At 32.7% G+C, this 24072-nt stretch overlaps 1 protein-coding gene across 1 annotated transcript in view; it reads right to left on the bottom strand.

Annotated features, from left to right (window-relative positions):
• LOC132551809 (phosphatidylinositol 4-kinase alpha-like) overlaps window positions 1-22602 on the bottom strand; it is a 78343-nt gene extending 55741 nt beyond the window's left edge. The window contains exons 1-14 of the mRNA XM_060215952.1: window positions 22516-22602; window positions 20694-20813; window positions 20435-20525; window positions 19921-20006; window positions 19251-19323; window positions 18258-18736; window positions 17867-18034; window positions 17188-17287; window positions 16749-16946; window positions 16288-16388; window positions 15589-15863; window positions 15337-15432; window positions 3752-3935; window positions 1866-1969 (exon numbers count right to left, since the gene is read on the bottom strand). Coding sequence (XP_060071935.1) covers window positions 1866-1969; window positions 3752-3935; window positions 15337-15432; window positions 15589-15863; window positions 16288-16388; window positions 16749-16946; window positions 17188-17287; window positions 17867-18034; window positions 18258-18736; window positions 19251-19323; window positions 19921-20006; window positions 20435-20525; window positions 20694-20813; window positions 22516-22602 — 2162 coding nt within the window. The remainder of the gene's footprint in view (window positions 1-1865; window positions 1970-3751; window positions 3936-15336; window positions 15433-15588; window positions 15864-16287; window positions 16389-16748; window positions 16947-17187; window positions 17288-17866; window positions 18035-18257; window positions 18737-19250; window positions 19324-19920; window positions 20007-20434; window positions 20526-20693; window positions 20814-22515) is intronic.
• Window positions 22603-24072: the final 1470 nt, after the last annotated feature.

The following is a 24072-nucleotide window of genomic DNA, read 5'->3' on the forward strand; positions in this document are numbered from 1 at the left end:
TTCTTTATCAAGTTTCTTCAACCTTTGAAAGTAGATATAAATATATTGCTAAATTTTAAACATGAAGTCAAACCTGTCTTACATTCTACTGTGAGAAACCAGAAAAAAGTCACATATGGCAAATTATTGCTAAATACAGAATACCTAGAATAAATAATTTGTTACACAATCAGAAAGTATCAGTCTCATTCTGACCAAACATTGAAAAAAATCTAAAATCTTTAAATACTCATTATCCTTTTCATCAAAACTAATCACAGACACATGTATTTGTTCTGAAGCACATGACGGACATTGGAAAATTTAGTATGATTGTCATCTATCATTTCGTGTCAATTCTGAGTCTAAGACACAAATGTTTGTGGACTGTGATGCCCAGGTATCTTACACATACAACATTTTAAAATCAAACTTCATGATGGATCAAGATTGGCTGATCCAATTAGATATATGTACAATGTACTTATATCCATATCAAAAATTTCACAAAATTGAATTATTTTCAAAAGTCGCCACACTTTTCAAAACTTTCCCACAAATAAAGAATATTTAGTGAAATTATTGTATTCCTTTCAGTTTTGATATTTTTAGGTTTTTCTTCTTTTCTTTTTTATTTTTTTTTTTTAATTTTTCAAATTGCTGAGGTATGAGTAGAGCTTTTCCATAAACGATGTCCAGAAACCTCTGGTACACAAACACCAATAATACTACAAAAGACGGGTTAACAAAACTGGTCCCTTTAAAACTGAAATCAGTAAAAAAACATCACAAAAAAAGTTCAAAATTTCAAACAGCAAACATACAAATTTAACTGAAAACACACAATAACTCATATATACCCCCATATCATTTCACCACAGAAATGCCTACAGCGGGAGAGAAGGAAACAGATGTATTTTATACTGTAATGTTAAACTGTTTTCCTTTTCAATACTAAATTTTCAGTTTAAAAAGATACCATACTTTCAAGTAATAAAACAAAATTACGGCTTTCATCGTGATGACAATGTTGCAAAATAAAAATAAAATCCTCTAATCTATCATTCAGATTTATTTTCCATTGTTGGTTAACCATTTAAATTAATTTAAATAAATGCGATTAATTCATTTTACAGCAATCACTCGTTTGCCTGAATGGAAGTGTGTAAGGGGTCTTTCTGTGGGAGAAAACTGAAGTACCCCTCGGGAGAACCTACATGGCATGGAAGGTGACCATTTAACATTTCACATCTATTCTCATTTCACATCCATTCTGGGAATCAAACTCCCGACGCCTTGGTGAAAGGCAAGTGTGTTAACACTGTGCTATCCGACCACCCAAATTTGAATGAATCAATATTTGAAATATGTTTGAACTTTGTATATTACTTACCTGTAACCTTTGATCCCTCAGATAACACAATAATACTTTTTACACTTCCCCTCATATAACACAAGATTACTTTATACACTTTCCCTCAGATAACACAAGAATACTTTTTACACTTCCCCTCAGATAACACAAGATTACTTTATACACTTTCCCTCAGATAACACAAGAATACCTTTTATCAAACATTTAGCTTATAAATAATCATAGAAGGATAAACATTTTTAACTTTATTCAACAGTCACAAAAATGATTTTAAGTGATATACAAATCTGAAGTGTAAATTTAAGCATTTGAATAATTGTCTTATTTTACTTATTGTCAAAACAAAACCAATCAGGCAGACCGACAAATAATCATGACATTCGTTCCAACAACTTATAGAATGTCATTCTAATCATCTGTCACCAAGATTGCATTCATACTGACAAACAATACAACTGATGACATCGTAATGATCTTTGTGATTATTGTAATCGAGTATACATTTACATACCTGTAACCTTTGACCTTCTCGTCCATATCTCCCTTGGTATAGGGAGAGCTACTCTCAATGCTGATCTGAGTGAACATGGACATGACTTCCTGGTAAACACTTGACTGAAATACAACACTACTAATTAACATATCATGTGATCATATAGCTGCTGCTTAATAACTAATAATGGCAAATCCACAGTTTCTAAATGCTGTAAAATCATCAATTTTTGTGAGTTCAAATTTCATGGTTTTACAAACAAACAGAATTTTTTATGACACTTGATTTCATGGATCTAGATTGCTCACAAAATCCTGTCTTGTTTTATAATCCATGTCAACTTTTTTTCTGTTTATTATTTCATAGACTATCAAGTCTTAGATATAGAATTCAAAGAAAATAAATCATCCATGAAAATAAATGATTTTACAATAGATGAAATATCCATTGAAACCATTTTAACTTTTTCATGTAAAAATGTAAAAAATCATAGGTATATTAACAAGGTATTTGATAACAAATGGGGGCATCCATACAATATAAAACCTAAAAGTGCACCAATGAAAACTTCTAGAGCAATATGTAATAAATCTATTAAGTAACAAAGAGTGAGGCTGTTGAACCCTATATAATGCTTAACACTTTTTTGACATACAAGTTACATGTTTTATACTGCCTTAAACATACAATGACTTGTAACTATATTATCATGTGCATTAAATCCAATCCTAGATATGGTAAACCTATGGTCAGACAGTTCCAACATAAGATTTTTCAATAAAAACAACAATTTTCTGTCTAGTGACGGTTTTAACCCTTTCAATTTTTTTCTTTACCCAAACATCAAAAGATCACACACTGGCCTGATTTTCAATTATTTTAATCTATAAAAATGTAATTTCAGCAGCTTTACTTCAATCATTGGTAAAAGCGACATTTTCACTGCAAAATCAAAAACATCTTACTGTATTAACAATATAAAGAACTGCTTTTCTTCTGATCGTATTTGTACATTATCATACAGCAGATATTTAACCACACAACATACAGTCGAACTTACTCCTTTATGAATCAAAGTTTTATAAATGAAACTTTTCAGTGTATCAAAGTTTTCTTTAGTCTGTACGCTATGATAACACAGTTATTGAAATCTCATGATTCAAACAAAACATTTACCTGTACAGGTAATTTCACCCTGCAACACATTTTAATGAAGAATGCTACCTGACAGTGGGATTACAATAGCCTGCTATCACCGGATATGTGTTATCATGTTAATTAATGACTGGACACAGCTTAAAGTTTAATTGCTTACTAACAAGCACTGACATTTAATTGAGGATGATTGGACATCATGTGAGGTTTAAGCATAAAAGCATGAGGAACACAGTGATTCATTTATCAATCATGTGTTCTCTTGATTTAGACTATCCGTCGCCAAAATATCGGCAAACCTTCTTGTAATTTCTACAACTATGTGACGTTAGTGCCGTCGTTTCATGACAGAACATGTTATGGTATTGATTTCTTTTTTATCAGTATCTGTCTTAAAATAATTACTTTAACACATGAAAACTATTTTGACGCTGTGTGTCGATTAATTTAAAACTGATTCGTAAAATGGATATACTGTTTGATATAAAGGCACAAATGTAATTATAAGCACACATTATAGAAGTTATGTTTTTATTTTCTCATGAATAAAAACATTTTGTTTTAAGATCAAAATGCATCTTTTTATTGAAACTTGTGTTTTGGTATTAGTTGGATTTGTTCATGATAAAACCTACCACAAATGATTTGAAGTCTCGATGTATCCAAGTTTATTTTTATACTCCCTTGAACTTCGAAACATCGAAGTTTGACTGTAATTGATAATAACAGTAAGGCTTGTTAGTACTTACACAGCCAGCCATGATCATACAACCGAGTTGGTCTATAATTAGTACATCAAGTGCAGAGGGAGGTGAACAGAAGCGCTGCTGAAAAATCTGAAGAACAGCCTCCACTGTTTTGGGCGTTTCTTTCAGAGCCACGGCAACATGTCCTAATGTCAAAATTGTGTTTGTAGAAATCAAAGTTGATTCCCTGCAAATAAATAAACAAATTATGTTAGATAATTGAAAAGAATTCAAATAATTTCTTTCAATTTCCCACAATTAAGTTAAATTATTATAACAAAAATAACAATATCAGTTTTAAACAACATTCAAAACAACATAACAAAACCTTAAAAATCAGAATTATCATAAACAATAACATACAAACAAGTGTTTATGAAAACTCTTCACCAGATTCCTGAGTTTTGTAATAAACAAGAATTACACAGTAATTAATGTCTCCCTGCCCCAAGTTGTTAGTATGGTAATTTTTAAGCAAACTGCAAAATATATGTACACTAAGATTTTAATTAATGATATGCAAACACTATAGATATGTTGTTGTCATGTGTAAATAATGATACACTGCTTAACATCAATTAAAACTTTTCATTTTTCAAAACTACACAAGCATGTCCTTTTTACCCCAATATCTCTCTTCTCAAAGAGGGAGGGGAACACTTGTTTGATATATAGCAGTTATTGTTTTAAAAAGACCACAAACCAGTTATGAAGTGAACAAGTCATGAGGACTTTCAAATCATTCCTTCATGAAGTTTTGACTGAAAATAAATTAAAATTTCATGTCATGTATCACTCTCAATACTTCAGGGTTATGAAACTCTCTGCACCCCTGAACAGTTTTGTTCCATGTAGAACACCTTATGGACAAGACGAAAAGACTAGTTTGATCCTTTGATATACATCAAACAAATCTTGAGGTCACAAAACGGTATATTGTAATAGCTTTGTCACACCTTTGTACTCTTCAAAAGGAAAGTAACAGCCTGTGATTGTTCAGTTTTTTTTCTCCTGGAACAAATCAAATTACTTGACTTCTGCCTTCAATTTGCCATGAAATGTTCCAGGGGTGCAGAAGAAGATCATGAACTCCTGGGGTATCGAGGATGATTTCAGATGTCACAGGTACTATATAACCATATTCCAACTTTGATTGGAACAGTTGTTGAAACTGAGCTAAAAACAAAACTTTAAAATTTTAAATTTAAATTGTCATGAAATTTCAGAGTTGCTGGACACAAAAAAATCTGAAGATATTTTGTAAATAATGGATGTATTGAGAAGTCCACTATGTGATCTTGCTAAACACCAAGTTTGATTTCAGTTAGAATTATACTTTTGAGCAACTGATCTTGACACAAAACTTTATTGTGAAATGTTGATGATGATGCCATAGTAACCAGAAAAGTAGTCTCGTTTAGTGACTTTTTTGATGCAGGTAAGACAATAAATTAAAGCTTTACCTGACCCGTCCGTAATCATATAGTTTTTTTATGACTTTTTCTAACTTCTGATATATACTCAATATCTAGACTTACATTTTAAATATGTTTAATGTCAAGACATACCTACGTCTTTGTGAGGTATGGCTGAATATGATGAAAATGATTTATTTTGAATTTAATGGACAATATTTGTTCTGAAATTAATGGACATAACCTATCCTGAATTTAATGTAATTCTTTCTGGAATTTAATTAACCTGATTGACCCTTAGTGGACAATATTTACAATATTCACTATGCATTTAAACAATTTTATTTCTTATCATTTTTTTTTTTATTTTTTAGACAATATGTACCCCAATCTGACAGAGCAATACTTACATATAGCTTGAAGAGTGGAAGGTTATTTCAAATAAATTTGGGTGAACACATTTATTTACCCATATCTTGTAGGATTGAATTTATATCAACAGCATAATATGATAATTACCAGCACCAAAAATTTACAGAACAATTTCCAAGAACTTTTAAAAGTCATGTTTTCTCCAAAATCATATTATCATATACTACAAGTAAACAGCTGTACCAGTACTACAAATTTAATACATTTGAACCTCATATAACTAATCATTTTACTATATTGTCTGTTATATACAAACAAGACAAGCCTAACCCCATTCCTTTAGGACAATGGATAAAATATTTGTCTTTGTAGAAATCAGATCTTTAAAGAAAACCTTTAGATCTGAAATTACTCAGCCTTCAGAGAAACAAGCTTTAATTGGACATCAACATCCCTGATATTCTGACGAAGGTTAACTATGTATGGCACACTATCCACAAACCAACTGTTATCAAGCAGAGTATTTGTACACACACAATTCATTAGATGATAAAATGGGAGGTTAATTGCCAAAACTAATGAAAGCAAGACTTGGATTGATGTCATGCAAACAACAGTGTTAAAATTGATAAAACCAAAGTCATGATGAAGCATGAAATCTGTGTTTGCTTTTTTTTTTCGTTCCCCTTCTTTTTTTTAACTTACTGAAATCATTGAAAATTTGAAAAGTTAGACATTTTAACTAAAAACCTTCAGGTTGAAAGCTCTCTCCAAATTCCTTCAAGTCATTGCAAAAGGTGAAAAAAATAAAAACAAAAAAAACCCAATAAAATAATGAACAGTAGCAGGAATTGAGTCTGAACACAGAACCTTGATTTGATAATGACACTGGTTTTAACAATATAAGTCAAAAATATAAACACTAATGTATCTAGGTTAAGGAAAATATGATTGAATATTTGATGGATCAATTAATGTTTTAATATAAACTTTATTTCAAGAATAACACCATGTATATGTATCATAGATACTTAGTATAAAGAGTAAGAAATAGACTACATGTGTTGGAATACACAATTTACTGGAGGATCTGTAAAACATTAGAATATAACCTTCATCATATCTTCAATGTTTTCTGGGATTTTTATCTATATTTCATAAAAGTGCATCCTTCAATAAGTAATGTGTTTAATTGTCTACTTTGAAAATAAATCAACTACTAAACAAAATATATTTGAAAAAATCTTATGCAGTACTTATAACAACTTGTTTGTACTTACAGAAATTTGAAAAACTAAATAGCACAAAATGGAATGTAAGAACATGTGAGAAAACGAGAAAACAGAGTGTGTGACAATTGGGTGCCATAGAAACACAGGGAAAAAGACTGTTTCTTTTATGGAGGAAGAGTCTAGATTTATTTTCTTACAAGAAGAACATACTTTTTTATATCTTATATGATGCTACAATTATATTACTTCATCACAACTGTTCCTTGAGTGAAGAACTTAATCTCATTTATATGTCTTTTTAAATTATTTCATCATAAACATTTTGTGACAAAATAAATAGTTCGGTTTTGGAAATTTTGCATCATGATGTATAAGATCAATATTGATTTCTGATTATACGATGGGAAGTTCTGGTTGAAATGCTTTTCTACTTCACTAAATATCCAGAATTCAACTTTTACTTTATTTTTATTCAATTTCTGTTATGAAAAATGTTTGCACAATAGATATTTCGTAAAGTTACTTTTATTTTATCATGGTCTGGCTATTTTTCCTTTGTAGTTGGCTGTACAATAAATACCAATACCTAGCTGGGGGGAGGGAGATTTGCTGTCCATCTGGAAGTTATTGTACACCCAAAGTGTACAATAACTTCCACGCTATTGCACACTAAATTATACAGCACCTTATTTAAGCCACTGGACTGTGCAAGGTCCTACTTGTATTCAGCGGTAGGCCTAATCATGAAAAAATCCAGGTCTTTCATATTGAGAGTAGAGCTAGCAGACAGAGAAATTGCCATCCTTCTGTTTTTAAAACACAAATGAAAATGGTGAGGAACTCAATGCAGGAAGTTGGGTTCGAGTTGAACTATTAATTGATTGTTCATTGTTTTTGGCGGAAAATGTACTCATAATTGATTGTTGATTGCTTTTGATGGGAAATGTACTCAGGAAAATGTACTCAGGAAAACAGGACAAATGTGATTGGTTCATGGCAGTTGATTGACAGACCATGATACAAGGCAGTTTTTTGGATGTCAGTAGACTCATGTACACTCGATATTTAGGTGAGCGTTACTCGTTTGCTACGTAAACTCGTAACTGCCACCGAAATATCTTTTGATACACTCATCTAGACATACAATGACTATAATATATATGTCATGTGCTTATAAACTCTATAATGTATGTCGTGGACGTGAAAAATAATATCTTTACTTTTGATGCATACATATGTTAATAAGGTGTAAATAAATAAATACCTTTTTACATCAACAATTCAAACCCAAAATCAAAACAAATATTGTGATCAAACTAAATAAAATTCTGTAACATGTCTTTACTCACTTAGAGCACCCACAAAAATTTAACAGTCTGAAATTTTATACAGAAACAAATTATAACTGTGAATAAATGACAAATTTTTAAATCAATAAAATAAGTGAGATTTTTCTCAATAAACTTTAGTTTTTTATGTGACTGTCCACCCTTCAGAATGCCACCATTTTGCCCTGGTGGTTTTGTACTCATGTTACATACTTTCCTGTGCTTAACTGTATAAATAAAATTTTGAAAAATCTTGAAATCTTGAAATTTTAATAAATCTCATTTTATTTGAATTGTCATTCTAGTGGAAACTACAGTAATTCTTAATATCTCTGAAACGATATGTATATAACTCTCAACAAAGCTTCAAGCAGAGCTAGACCTTTGGAAATCTTACTTACTGAGAGGAAGATTTTGAGTATATTCCAATGTGAGAAAGAATTTATTACATTTTTTAATCCAGTAAAGGCCCACCTATGATTCACTGGTATGGGATTTGATTTCTTTGTGTCCTATTGGATAGAGTACTGGAGTCTTGTTTATTTCATGTGATGCCACAATGACAGGGAATCACTTTAAAAATAAATCAAAAGTTCACTAGGTACTTTTTCACTATAGACACAGCATATATTTTCTTCTCATCCTTGATACTCCAAGAGTTATATTCACTGTTGCTCTCTGCTCCACTGAAACATTTCAATGCAAAATTGCAGGTTCCATTTGTGACATCTGATAGGTAACACGAGAAAACTAGATGTACAGGGACCTCAAGGTCACATAACAGTATGTCATACTGGCTTTGTAGTTGGGTGTTGCTCCTTTCTAATTTTTCAAAAGAGCATATCAGCTTGTGATTGGTCAATATTTTCCTCCTGAAATCTGCTCCAGACCAATCAAATTACTTCATTTGTGCCTTCAATTTTGCCATGAAATGTTCCAGGGGTGCAGAGTGTGAAAGTACTGGTAACCTCTAAAGTACCAAGGACATTTTCTTTTTAGAGTGGCAGAAAAAACAATCATTAAAACTCAGTGGCAGAGAGAATAAAATGTGACAGTGAACCCTGCAAATGAGACCTACAATTGTTCTCAAAGTTGGAGCAAATCAATGATAATGTGATAAAAAAAAAATGAGGCCTAATGGGTCACTTACCTGGTATTCAATGTTCATCATAAATACATTAATACATACACCATTGATATTCAATTTGAGCACCTCCAATCAGTTTTAACCAATTTTCACAACAAGCTTTAGCTTCTAACACTTGGCTCTAAATAGTGGCAGTTATGACCTTCATTTCTTCTTTTCCGTTTTACTCAAAATTTGACAAGCTTGGAACTAGAAACATTTTTGCATCAGATATTCTGCTTCTCAAGCTTTTGGTTTACCAGAAGAAGTCTTTTACAGATTTTGACAAATTTGACCCATGTGACCTTAAAGATAGTTACAGGTCATCTCTTTTTGCAAACTTTATCAGGCTTTATCCTAGAGACTTTCCTGCCAAATATCACACTTCTATGCCTTTGATTAATCAAAAAAAGTTGTTTTGAGGTTTAAACAAATTCATCTTAGGAACCTATCAGCCAAAATCCTCCTCCAGGGTTAGTCAGAAGTCATTTAAAGGTTTTAAACAATTTGACCACCGAGACCATGATTGTAGTTCAAGGTCATTTTTTTTGTGCAAACTTTGTCAAACTTTATCCCAGCAACCTAGCAGCCAAATATTTTGCCTATTGGTTATTGAAAAGAGGTCATTCAAATGGAAAAGTTGATGCTGGGCAGACAACAGACGGATGATGGATACTGCACCATGGCATAATAACAAATATTTTTCCTTTTACAAAACAATTGATAGCCTGCAAAAGATAACGTAAAGGTCTACTTATTGTCAGTAAGAAAAAAATGAACTTCTGTGTCGTCATGGTCCAGTTTGTATTACCTCAAGCAATAGCAGAGGATAAATCCAAACAGAGACACCTAAAACTGATAACAATGAAAGACGAGACAGCTTTCACTGTATCAGGTCATACTGAGCTGACATAAATTTTTTTTTAAATCTTCTTTTACAAGTTCTGAACCTGAGACAGTGTATATTTTCACAGAATTTAGATACTGTGTTATCAAATATTTTGACAGCCCTACGTAAATAGAATACATAGTAGACTATCTATCTGCATCACTTAAATTTACCTTATAGTTCCCAAGAGGCTTACAACAGTTATTTGATTACAGGTTTTTCTTTTCTTTTATTCTTTCTTAGGACATGGTTTGTTTCATTGCCAGCACTCTATGGAATTCTATATGTATCTACTTTGACTGACAAATAGGGAACAGTTCAGAATGGAACCCTGCATATATCATATCTATATACTGAGAGGTAGGGAACAGAACACTCTATAGCCTTGTGTTTATCATATCTATATATAATGAGAGGTAGGGAACAGTACATTATATAGTCCTGTGTTTATCATATCTATATATACTGAGAGATAGGGAACAGAACTCTATATAGCCTTGTGTTTATCATATCTATATATAATGAGAGGTAGGGAACAGTACATTATATAATCCTGTGTTTATCATATCTATATATACTGAGAGGTAGGGAACAGTACATTATATAGTCCTGTGTTTATCATATCTATATATACTGAGAGGTAGGGAACAGTACATTATATAGCCCTGTGTTAATCATATCTATATATACTGAGAGATAGGGAACAGTATGCTACATAGTCCTTTGTTTATCATATCTATATACTGAGAGGTGGGGAACAGTACATTATATAGCCCTGTGTTGATCATATCTATATATACCGAGAGATAGGGAACAGAACTCTATATAGCTCTGTGTTTATAATATCTATATATACTGAGAGGTAGGGAACAGTACTTTATATAGCTCTGTGTTAATCATATCTATATATAATGAGAGGTAGGGAACAGTACATTATATAGCCCTGTGTTTATCATATCTATATATACTGAGAGGTAGGGAACAGTATGCTACATAGTCCTTTGTTCATCATATCTATATAAACTGAGAGGTAGGGAACAGTACATTATATAGCCCTGTGTTTATCATATCTATATATACTGAGAGGTAGGGAACAGTATGCTACATAGTCCTTTGTTCATCATATCTATATATACTGAGAGGTAGGGAAGAGTACTCTATATAGCCCTGTGTTTATCATATCTATATATACTGAGAGGTAGGGAACAGAACACTATATAGCCCTGTGTTTATCATATCTATATATAATGAGAGGTAGGGAACAGAACACTATATAGCCCTGTGTTTATCATATCTATATATACTGAGAGGTAGGGAACAGAACACTATATAGCCCTGTGTTTATCATATCTATATATAATGAGAACACTATATAGCCCTGTGTTTATCATATCTATATATAATGAGAGGTAGGGAACAGAACACTATATAGCCCTGTGTTTATCATGTCTATAAATACTGAGAGGTAGGGAACAGAACACTATATAGCCCTGTGTTTATCATATATATATATATATACCGTGAGGTAGGGAACAGTACTCTATGGAACCCAGTGTATAACACATCATATCTACAGAGGATAAGACTACAGATCTACTAATACACTGTACCGGGATACATAAAGATGTACAACAGATAAGAATAAAATATCTACATGTGTCATACTTACTCAGACCTGGAGAACAAAGATATCATGTGCATCTCAATACTTTTATTAGTTGTTTTGTTTGGTGTCTATCTCTTGGTCAAAAACATACACTTATGATATCATCTTTTATTTGAAATGTTTACTGTTGATACACCTCTGTTACTTCTTAATATATTCTTCTGAAATATATTACCATCAAACTAACAATCACATATAAAATTATCAACACTTGTGTCCTGTCAAACAGAAAAAAAAATAAATATAGATATTGTTTAATTTCATGTGCAAAAACTCTGTGATCTGCCCAATCAAATGTCATTTCTGTTTTGGTCGTTTGGATTACTTGATCAACAATATTCATGGGTGTGTTTATTTGATGACCGAGTTGAAATTTTTATTTTATACTATGTGTGCTATCAACAAAGATGAAAAGCTGAAAAATTTGGAGATGTTCATTCAAATCTGTATTTGAATGATGACCAAGTCTATGAAGAGGTCTTTGTCAAGTGTACCAAGAGGATTATTGACAGAAAGTAGATGAATATCTAAAGGGCAATCACTCTAACCACGTTACATCAAAAGGAAAATGCCTCGGATAATGTCCCCTGAATGCTACTTGTAAGGTACCACAAATTAACACAAACAGCTAGTTGCAACTGCTTTAAAACCACAAATAACACAAAAATCAATAAAAAGAGACATTTTATCATATAAGATTTAAATCTAATATAAATGCATTGATCTAATACACACTGAACGGATCATCTAGCTCCAGCTAAAGAAGAAAAAGATTGGTGATGTGCATTAATGATATAAAGAAAGCAAGGTGTTAGAATGTACAAATTAGTCGCAAACCAAATGTTAGTGTGATACATCTCTATGGTAAATAGGTCACATGATTCATGAAAATGCTTTGCCTTAGCATGTCCATAGCCTCGGAACTGGCCTTCGCTGTGGTCGGACGTATAAATTTCATAACAAGTTTGACCTGTTTCCAATGGGCCTTTCCCGTCTTTCGATTGTTCCTAGTAATAAAGGTCACAAACAAACAAAGAAAATGATAAAAAATAACAAAATAAAATCATAAATTGCAAACTAAAAAATTAATTTCTACAAAATGATAATAAAAACTTGATCTTCATGCACATTCAAAAGATTCAAGACCTCGTAAATAGCCATGCATTTTGGGTTAAATTTGGCAACTGAAAAAATGAGCATACAGGACATTGGGATTAAGTCAAGAGAAGGCAACTATACAAACCATAAGTATGTTTTCTAAAACCTACACAGGGGCAGCTTACACATGCGGGCAGACAAAACGATATCTACTAGTACTCCAACCCTTCTATATAACACTAATTTTGCTGGCTAAAATTCTTTTCTTTTTTTTTAAAAAAAAAAAGAGCATGAAAGATATCTTTGGGAAGTTGCCTTTGTAATTTAAACAGAACCTAAATGGGTATTTACATCAAACAAAATGTACCAAATTAAATTGGTGTTTGGTTGTATGAGGGATAGAAAAATATGTTCACTGACTGATGGCTGGTTGATACAAGATCTTTACCAGGTATCTGCTGTAAGACCAGGATTGAAGTCTTAAATGATAATTCCTGTTCACAATATAACATTTCTTCGGAGTATATTTATATATCAGGAAGTCTTGAAACTCTTCTTACCAAATCTCTAACAACTATAATTAAATCCAAATATGTTTATTAACTACAAGGCAGTTTTCACTCTCTTGAATTATGACAATTTCACAAGAATTGGAAGGTAATATCATCATCTTGACAGGAAATTTTCATAAACATTTTGGTCTTTTTCACTAGCCTTAAAAAACTAATTCCTTGAAATAAATGCAAACCAACAAAATGTACTCGTGGAAATTATCATGATCTAATATAAGATGTCTTTCATTAAAACCACATTCATCTGGTGTCAGATTAATGTATTTCCTTTCCAATAACACACTTCTGGGCAGTTAGAAAGAGATTTCTTACACAATTTAAACCATTTTGCAGTCCTAACAGCTTGAAGATATTTTTTATATATATTGAACTTTCTTTCAGACTGATATTCTGTGCTTACATCTATTTGTAGTTTACAACATAGTCATTACAAAGGGATATTGTAACAATCACAAACAGGGCTTGACTGTGACAGTAAAAGGCATTTGTCGTGTGATCAAGCAGGGAAGTGTAGGGGACACTGAGTGTAAATCTTGGCTTGGTTTTATGTAAAGACATGTCTCTTTAGTTCACTAGTGAATACTCCATCTGTACTTTCAATCAATATTCAACACAGCAGTCATCAATATATACATGCATACATTGTGTATGCACTGAATTCATAATTGAAAAAATAAACATTAAAATTCTTCAAATTGTTCAACACTTGAATAAAAGCTGACTTTACATCTATCAATAAAATTCAAAAGTGTGGATATAACGTTAACAGACATACAATAAATATATCTACATGATGTAATAAACCCCACTGTTACATTAAATACAGTGTGTATCTGAAATTGATAACATCCATACATATTTCTAAATACATGAAAAAATAAATTAAAACTGCTGTTTTTAACTTTAGCTCTCAGTTTTTTTATATAATACAAAGAACAAACCTATAAAAGGAATACAAATTTTCAGTCGCTATGACAACAAATATATCCAGCATCTTACTATTACTTAACTTAATAAGGATCTTGGCACCCACCTTTGTGTGATTATTTGATATCGTCTTTCCTCTTATCTATTCCTCATGATTTTATTGACAGGATAACATCAATAAACATGGAAAACCTATAAATCAAATCTAACACATCTCCATCTTAATCACCACTTAGGACCACGGAGACACTACAAATCTCCATCTAGATCACCACTTAGGACCACAGAGACACTACAAATATGTCTGGAGAGGACTCAAGTTCTTCTTAATCATTAACATTGCAATAGCAAACCTTCATGGTTGAAATCCAAGATGACTACTTTTCTGCCATTTTGGTTTTATGGGTTTTTTAATCAGTCTCAAGGTTAAAAGGGCGTACCTTACTACAAGGGAGAATCTTCATATGAAATATGAGACAGACCCATCCAAACCTTGTCAAGAAAAAGTGACACTGTAAAAAACTTACATAGTCAAAATTAGATAGCTGCCTTTCAGTCAATTCTTTCCTAAACAACTTCAAACATAAAATAACAAAACCAGAGATCAAGTTGAACCTCAAATGAAATTAGGGAAAGACCTATGCAGTACTTTTACACAAATAAAGAAAACAAAATTTCACAATAAAAATCCAAAATGTACGTCTGTCAACCATACTATCTTCTGGATTATATCATCAGTCTCAAAATTGATTGCACACAACAATAAACCAAGAGGACTGTTAAACACAGACAACAGGCACAAGGCAATTTGAATAGGCCAACATCTGACAATGGTCAGCTAGAATAGGACAATTTCCAGGTGTGTGTTGATATTGTTCACACAAATATTTTGACATTGCTCATGCAGTTCATATTTAGATGCTGGCAAGCAGTGTTATACAGAAAATTTAATTAAATACAGACCTGTCAGACATCTCAGCACGGTAAAGTCTATTTGATGTTGTGGCCAGAAAGGCTTGCACACACTCTGGCTCAACTGGAAGGCCAGATTTTAACGCCCTGTAAAACCGCAAAATATCTCAAACATGGTAAAATACCAAAGACATTAGATTTTGTTTTAATCATGAGTTCAAAATAGCATGAATTAAGAAATTGATATTATTGACAACATTGATAATGACAGATTGACTTGTTGATAATCTGTATACATTTTACCTGCAAATGTTCATAATGGCACAGTCTCGGACATTCTCCAAGGCTTTCAGGAGCTTGTTCATCGGCCGATTACGTTTGTTATCAGTGGGCATGTGTGTGGCCGTTGACGAGTTTGTGCCATCTGTCACTGTAATTTTGATACTGCTACGTCCATCTGGTGTGGCATACTTATTGAGTTTGCTAAGAAGTGGAGATGGACACACCAGGAAATCACGCAGAGAAGCACACATGCTGGAAGCTAAGTAGGGAAACTTGACGGCTAGCTTTCCCAGGGCCTGAAGAGGAAGCCATGAAGAAAGGTAAAAAACGGCAAGTCACTACAGAATATGTTTTACTGATGAAGATACTCAAAGAACTTTCTAGACTTATAAGCAATGATTCAAAATTACAAAATTAACCACCAACAGTAAAAATACAAAACTGGAATCTGAAGTAAATATTAGTATTAACATTTAATTAGATTATCAATACAACTCATCATTAATCAATTACAAACATGAGGAATAACGGTATATTAAACTTCATCATATTTGATCCTTGCTGAATATTTAGCAAGTTGTAATTGTGATGACTGATGTGTCCAATTTTTTAAAGGTAATATTAATATAAAGTAGGTGGTGATGTAATTCATGAGTCACACATGTTCATACACATTCATTTTTGGTACTTCCTTGTTGTGGACACATGGATGAAACTCACCTCTAAAGCCACTAGGATGAGAGGAGTGTGAGAGAGCAGTAGTTTACTCTCAGTATTCATACTAATCTTTTCAGAGAGCTTCAGACATAAATTTTCAGCATCTAAAATCAAAATTTTAATCTTCTGATTAATTTTCCTTTACAGCAAAAATGTACAAAAACAAAGTTTATCAATATATGTCAAATCACACATTAAACAATAATCTCTCACCGTCTTCAAACTTTTCCCCTAAAACTAATATATGCACATGTAACTGACATATTATTTTCTGGGAATTAAAATAAGCAATACACCATGACAATATTGAGATTTTGCAGCAGTTATTTCACAAGCTACGCCTACAACAAAGCTTCAGTAATTCTGTGATCTCTTTGTTTCCAGTTAAGTAGATGGATTGTGAAGTGACTAAATCAATGGAGAAGTTTTGCATAGGGAATAATGCATAAATTTCACACACTGACCCTGTTCCTCTCGGACTGCCCAAAACAGAAGATCAACACATGCTGCACTACTCAGTACTGTCAAGTCATAGGGGTTGAAGTGGCATTTATGTTCCCCATCCCGATGTGGGCGTGGTTTCTTGTCTAGCTCTGCTTGGCTTGTCTGGTACATCCCTGTGGCAAAGTCCTGGATATCGCTCATGAAGCTCAATGGCAAGTCTGTGTAAGTAAAAAATAACACCAAATGATCCATGTTAAGATTCTTCAGTTCTGAATTACACAATATATTCTGTTAATTCAAGCAAAAGATATTAAACAACAAAAGTAAAGAAATAATACACTATAATTAAAATAAACATTAAAAGAACAACTCTGCTTTGTGAATTATACACCTGAAAACTACATTTCCTTATGTCCGATTGACATATTTCCTTATTTGGAATAGTTACAGCCTCAGTACCTTTTTCCTGTTCCAGCACATCTCTTAATAGAGTAATGATCACCAGGGTGAGGGTCTCGCTGAAGGACTTGTAAGGAAACCAGATGAAGCTGATGTTTTGCTGTCAGAAAACAATGAAAGTCAAGGAATGTTCACACTTAAATTTGTAATTGAATGATATTTTGTTAAATTCTCATATGAATATCTGGTTCCATAAAGACAATATCTGAACCAAGATCAAGATATGTAATTTATGTATTAAGTACAAACTATTAAATAAGTATACAATTCCTTACATTGATTGTTGTAGTTTGATTATATATTCATAAAAACATAGAAAAATGTCAGGAACAAGTTACCAGGATACCAGCAATAGTCAAACAATGATCATTTAACTTGATAGAAACAAAAACTTATCAATACAGTATCAAGATTAATTTTCTTGGAAACTTCAAATTTAATACAATGTTCACAGTTAATTGTAACAATACACATGTATGTATCCTAATCATAAATTGTTATATCCTAGTATTTTCAATAAAGAAATTGAATACTGTTAAGATTCCTATTTGGACTTGAGGCTAAATTCTTTAAACAATAATCAAGCTAGGTAAAAGTTACCAGAAGCAGAATTTGACAACCACATCATCTTAGCAGTCATACTAAACTGCTCCTAATTTATCACCTACAATGGTGTTACCTCAGCCAACAAGTTCCAGATGTTCATAACACCTAAATCATCTGGCACTTGCTTTATTTTAATTACTTTTAGCACCAGACATGTGTCCTTTACCTCTAACTCAGCATAAAAATCCTTCAAAGAACCATCAAGGTGTCTCAAAGTGTCCTTGTTCAAAAGTCGTCGAGCCTGTCAGAAACGAAATAAAATAGCCTCAGAGACACACCATAGTAACTTATTTTCTTATAAATATTTTCATAAATAAAACTAGAATAATCACATGTATATCAAATGCACCTACCAACAACATATAATCTTTTTGAAAGTAATCTTGTGAGGAGAACATAAACATGAAAGCAACATTACTTTTTTTATTTTTCTCTTCTCACTCTTTAATTTCTTCATAACTTACCACTCCCACTAGTGTTTGGAGATGGGAACTTGAAAACTTGAGATGATCTTGTTCTGGAACAATCTCAAACCCCCAAGGTTTGGTCTGGGTGAGACTTGACCCGACTTTATTAAAGTAATGTAACGCAGGGTCCAGCTCCTCCTCTTGTGCTGGTTTTTCTTTAATCTGATTGGGTATCGGAGATGGTGACCTTTCTCTTGACCTTGGTGATGGAAAATCCAGAGATGGAATGTTTACAGGACTTGATGGACCTGACGATTCCTGGGTGATTACGTGAGAGGACATCGTCCGTGGAAGAATGGACCGAAAGGACATCACTTTAGAAGCAGGAGATGTGTCTACAGGAGGAACTTTAGAAAATTTCCTGGTTGCTTCCGATGGGAACAGAATAGAAATTAAAGGAACAGAACCATCGCATGAACGCCCAATCGCTCGTGACATTCCAATGAGAGTGGGAACTATGGCAGTACATAGTACAACTGCAATAGAAAGTTATATAACAAAGTTATATATAATGTTAATGGTGGTACAAGCACAAATATAATTTATTCCATGAAATTAATGGACAAATTGAAAATCTTTATTAGAACTTGGAACAATTTCAGATTTCCTATTGCAACACTTTTATCATAAGGTTAGCACAGATAACATCTAAAGTGTTACAGGCATTGTTATCAAAAGTTCTTACAGTTTTCCTATTACACAAGTTAGCACCACAACGTACCACAACATACATAAATATTGTGACATCATATCTAGTTACACAAACTTATAACTTAGCCCTTAAGAAAAAGTGCAAAAACTTACAAATATTAGATATTATGAAAATGTTTTCTTTTTCAATATTAGGATATTTGCTTTCACCATCAAGTAAAACTACCAGTTACAGGAATGATACTTAATTATACACAGTAATTTGTCATAACAATCTTTTCTATACTTCTATTTACTGATAAAAAATTATTCATTGGTAAAAGCTTAACAGATTCCTACCTTTTGGTATCTCATATGATCCCTCACACAGCTTAGTCAATACTTCCAGGACTTCCAACTGGGCAGAAATAATCTGTGAAATATTCCCAAATTATAAATTTTAATCAAAATCATAACTAAATAAAAACTCTTATTCAAATTTAAAAGCCATTTGAAAATTTGAAATAACACAAAATTTACCTATATTTTTCTTAATGCTAATGACTTTTTTTCTTGAGATCAATTTCCAAATGGATTTCTAAGGCTTAATATGATTTGAAATATCCCTTGAATGGTTATTCCACATTTATTTCATATCAATATAGCTGTATAGTTGTTTAATTTCACACAGCTACTATTTCGAAGTTATATTGGTTTGAGCTAGACAATGGTGATTAAATTTCAATTTTTTTTCTGAGATCTTCATACACTATACATGAATTCGCTCTCTTTATTGGCTGTGCATGTTTTGAAATTGGATTCCAGACAAATATTACCAACCATACAATAAATACTGGTAGTATAATTACCTCAATCATATTTTCATGTGAAATTATGTATTGTAAGTAGTATGTCATGTGTCAGAGGAAAAACCAGTTTTCTAACAGAGTCTTACAGTAAATGCTTAAAGATGGGCTAGTTCCCCAATGAATTAAAACTTTATTGTGATTTGTAATCTGTAACCAAATACCTGTTCCCTGACTGAATGGTCCCTTTTGGCCACATCACTGAGGATTGTGTTGAGACAGAAACTGAAACACTCACTACGTGGGAGTGCTAAAAAATATAAACAACAATTTTTTTTACTGTTTTAAAGAAATGATAATGAGTGCTGGATAAGAGAATTATAAAAAACCTTTCCTTTTGAATACTGTGAAAAATTAACAATAGCATTTAATTACACAGCAAATCTGCTTTTATTTCCAAATGGCAGGTATCAAAAATAATACACTGCATACAAACTCTGAGCTTGACAAGCAAAAAAATAAACATAATTACGCACGCTAGAATAGAATATTGGATATTAGCAAAGTAAGAGAATCTTGGATATTTGCAAAAGAGAACACTGAATATTTGCAAAAGAAGAGATTTACTTGATGTTTCCAATAGAAGAGATTTACAAAAGAAGTGATAATTGGATATTTGCAAAAGAAGATATTATTGGATATTGGGAAATATCAATATTATTTTGTTTTGCTACTCACTCTGAGACTTGGGTGGTTTCTGATTGGTCCATTGTGCTTTGGTAAGTCCCCTCAGTACACTCAGGAGGTACGGAAGAATCTTATCCTTGTACTAGTAAACAAACAACAAATATAAATATTGATTTAACACATACAGTCTTCAATGTACTATTGTTTTATAACAGTAAAGCATTTGTTTTGATCACCCTTCCCCAGAAACAAATGATGCATCACCCTATATAAAGAGTAAAAATGTAACTTTTGTACATAAAGAAATTACTTGAAGGCCAGACTCCAGAAAGTAGATTCCCAAGGCAATTACTGCATCTTGAGCCCGCTTGTCCAGTCTCAGACCTCGGCATGATGATTCTCTGGGACAGTAGGACAGCAGTCTCTCAACCTATCAACAAAAATCATTTTTATCATTGATATGGATTTGTTACATAAAATATTTGAAATCAGTTTAAACTTAGCTTTTTCCTAATTTCTTGCCCTAGTCACATTTATTTAGTCATGAAACATCATACTACTACACAAATACAATTTAATTGCACGTCAGGAAACACCAAAAAAAGATGCAGTACTTCCGTCCCATATGGCCAATGTTATGATAGCACAGTTACTATGGTAGTGAATGTTATGTAAAGTTTCAAAGTAGCAAGCACTTTCAGTAAACATCTTTTCGTAAAAAAAAAATATTTTCCTTGTCATAAATTAATGCCACTTTTAAGAATATATTGCAAAAGTTACTGTTTAAACAAATTTGCCTATTTTTAGTTAAAAATCAACACCAAAATTGGTAAATTACAGGCCAGGTTGTGTATATTATTGCATAATATGCCAGTTTGTGGCCTTTCCCGACCTGGTAATCACATAAAATGTGAATAACATTTCCTAGTGTATATCAGAAGATGTATCAAATGAAGCAATGTGATGTCTACAACGACGTCAATCACAATGAATTAAAAACTATAACATGAGATCCAAAAGAGCTCTTGGCACCTACCACATTGTATTTAAAACATGTAACTGTTTCTTAGATAAGTGATGTTGTTTTTTGTAACAAACAAATTTATAATTTGAAAATTCATCAAATTGGATTATATTTGTCAAGTTTGGAGCCATATTTCCATGCAAAGTGTCATCTGGCATGATACAGGGTAACGCTAACATCATGTAAACAATGACTGAACGACAAATTGTTAAAGTTTGGATTGATTGAATTTTCAATATGTGTTTCAGAATGGATAGAATAAATGGTGTGTGTATTAAAATATCAGCTGTTTTACTATATTTTGCCTACCTTAAGGACAGACTTTCTTCATTCTCGTTAAATCACAGGTTATATTTTAACACAACAATGATGTATTATTCATTAATCACTGGTCAGAAATTGGTCATAATTGTGAGGTCAATTATCATTAATTAGTGGTCGTTCGGACTGTAGAAAGTGGTCGTAATACGGAATAGCGGGTGGTCGTAATACTGAAGTGACCAATACAAAGATATATAGTGGAAAAAAAGGGGAATGAAAAAAGTGCCCTTAATAGCGGGGTGATCGTAATTTTGAGGTGGTCGTTAGGTGAGGTTTCACTGTATTTCAACTGTAATTCAGAGGGGAGGGGCAGGAATGTTACACATTACCTATGTATTCCATTGCCACAAAGAATAGCAGCGTAATACCTATCCTTACCTGGAGTTGACTGACAACTTGACAATACATCAACAACATATCTTTTAATGTCACTGAATTTACTAAGTATTTTGAGGTGAAAAGTTAGAGAACGCTATTCGCAAGTGTGATACATGAGACACACGACCGTCACCGGTCGAGGAATATCAACATCAAACTTGGTACATGGGTGTATTATTATCACATTTACAGCATATTGTTTGACGCCGCTAACTTTATGGAACACCTTTAAAGATATTTTCTGAGGGCACTTTACGACGCCCCTTACGAAAATGACTCTTGTAGAAAGAACACGAGTACTTTGGCTGATAGGTCCATCATGAAATAATGTTAAGCATGACATGCGAACACGACCAATAACAAGCGACATATATCCACAAAATGCAGCTAATTTTTATCAGCAGCTCACTTTCGAAAAAGGTGTAGGGTCTATTCCACCTGCAGATCGTGCAAACTGTCGTAATGTTTTGGCGAAAAGGCAGCTGTCTTCCGCCATGTTGGTTTTTGACGTTTGTAACTAAATCACAAAACGAATTCCGGATCTCGTAGTCAGATTTAAAAATAGTAATTATCCGAAACAGATTTTATCTTGTCAGAATGGTAGATATCAGTGTTATGAAAATGACAAATGTCACATGAAATCAAACTTCGGTAAAACAGATTTCTTTCCATTTGTAAGTAGGATAAAAAAAATAAGGTAAAACACTGGATGGATACGCCTATATGAAATTGGCTGTTTAGTAAGACAAGCTGAAGAAAAGTCGTAAAAATATGCCAAATGTTACAGTGGGGATATTTCATTGAAAAAATATCAAACTATCAATATTTTTGAACTTGACAATATTGTCATTTGTTAACTTTTAAATGAGCCAAACAAGGAAACAATCTGCTATGAGAAACATATTTATTGCACTGACTTAATTCCATGTTTATATATTCGGGTACAACATAAACATTATGTATTCTATGTGTTTAGTCGAAATTCCATCACCACAATATCTCTTCATAGCAACAGTATCTCAATAGCAAATTATTCTCAAATAATGTATGAAGTTTAATGAACATTCATTTTAAAATGGAGCTGCTGTAGTAAAGAAGGTTTTCTAACAACAGTGACAGTGACCTTGACCTTAGTACACAAACATATACTCCTTCAAGGTATGTAGATAAGTAGGCCGATACTATTTTCAGATAACTTTATTATCCAAAATGATGGAGGTCTGAAACATACAAAAAGTAACATTGTAAATAAAATCAACTATCTGTTGGTAAGACATAAGTAATAGACTAACAAGTAAATACATAATCCTCTATCCCTCCCCGAGTCATTTATAAGTATTTTAAATGACTGATTTAATGTTTTTGTCCTTGTGGGAAATATGGATGGAATAAGTCTATTACTGTTCATTGTCACTGAAAATGTGATATGCCTTAACACTGTTATTACATTGTGAGATCAAATTATGTATCAATTAACAGTAAATGTAACATACAAAGAAAATGAAATTAAAATGATAAGGTACTATTTGTACATTAATTAAAAAGTAGAAAAGTAGAACTGTCATTGGGCAGACTACCCTCCAGTTCGGGGATTATTCTGCCCCATTTAATGCTCATAATCACTAAGCCATTTTGGCTCTTGTCGTTGTCGATTAGGACGTCTTGGGGTAAGGTCAACGGATAGTTGCTCTGGTCTGTTTGTCACGATCCTCCTGGGTGTGACTGGTGTTGCAGGTGAGGTAGTTGGAGGATGTGGTGACGGCGGTAGCCTGGGCGATGCTGGAGAGGGAGACGAATTAACCATTTGTGGGGATCCGTCCAATGCCAAGTGTGTTTGCGGTTTAGATTGGACTGTATGAGACGTCCTATCCTGCACAGGAGGTGGACTGTTACTCAGATCTTGTGAAGCTGGTGCACGCTTACTGATCCCTTGTGGATTGATGTCCAGACTGGGCTTCAAAGGATT

The sequence above is a fragment of the Ylistrum balloti genome, unplaced genomic scaffold, assembly GCF_031769215.1.
Source record: "Ylistrum balloti isolate Yb309-2 unplaced genomic scaffold, AGI_CSIRO_Ybal_v1 Utg370218, whole genome shotgun sequence".
NCBI classification, from domain to species: domain Eukaryota; kingdom Metazoa; phylum Mollusca; class Bivalvia; order Pectinida; family Pectinidae; genus Ylistrum; species Ylistrum balloti.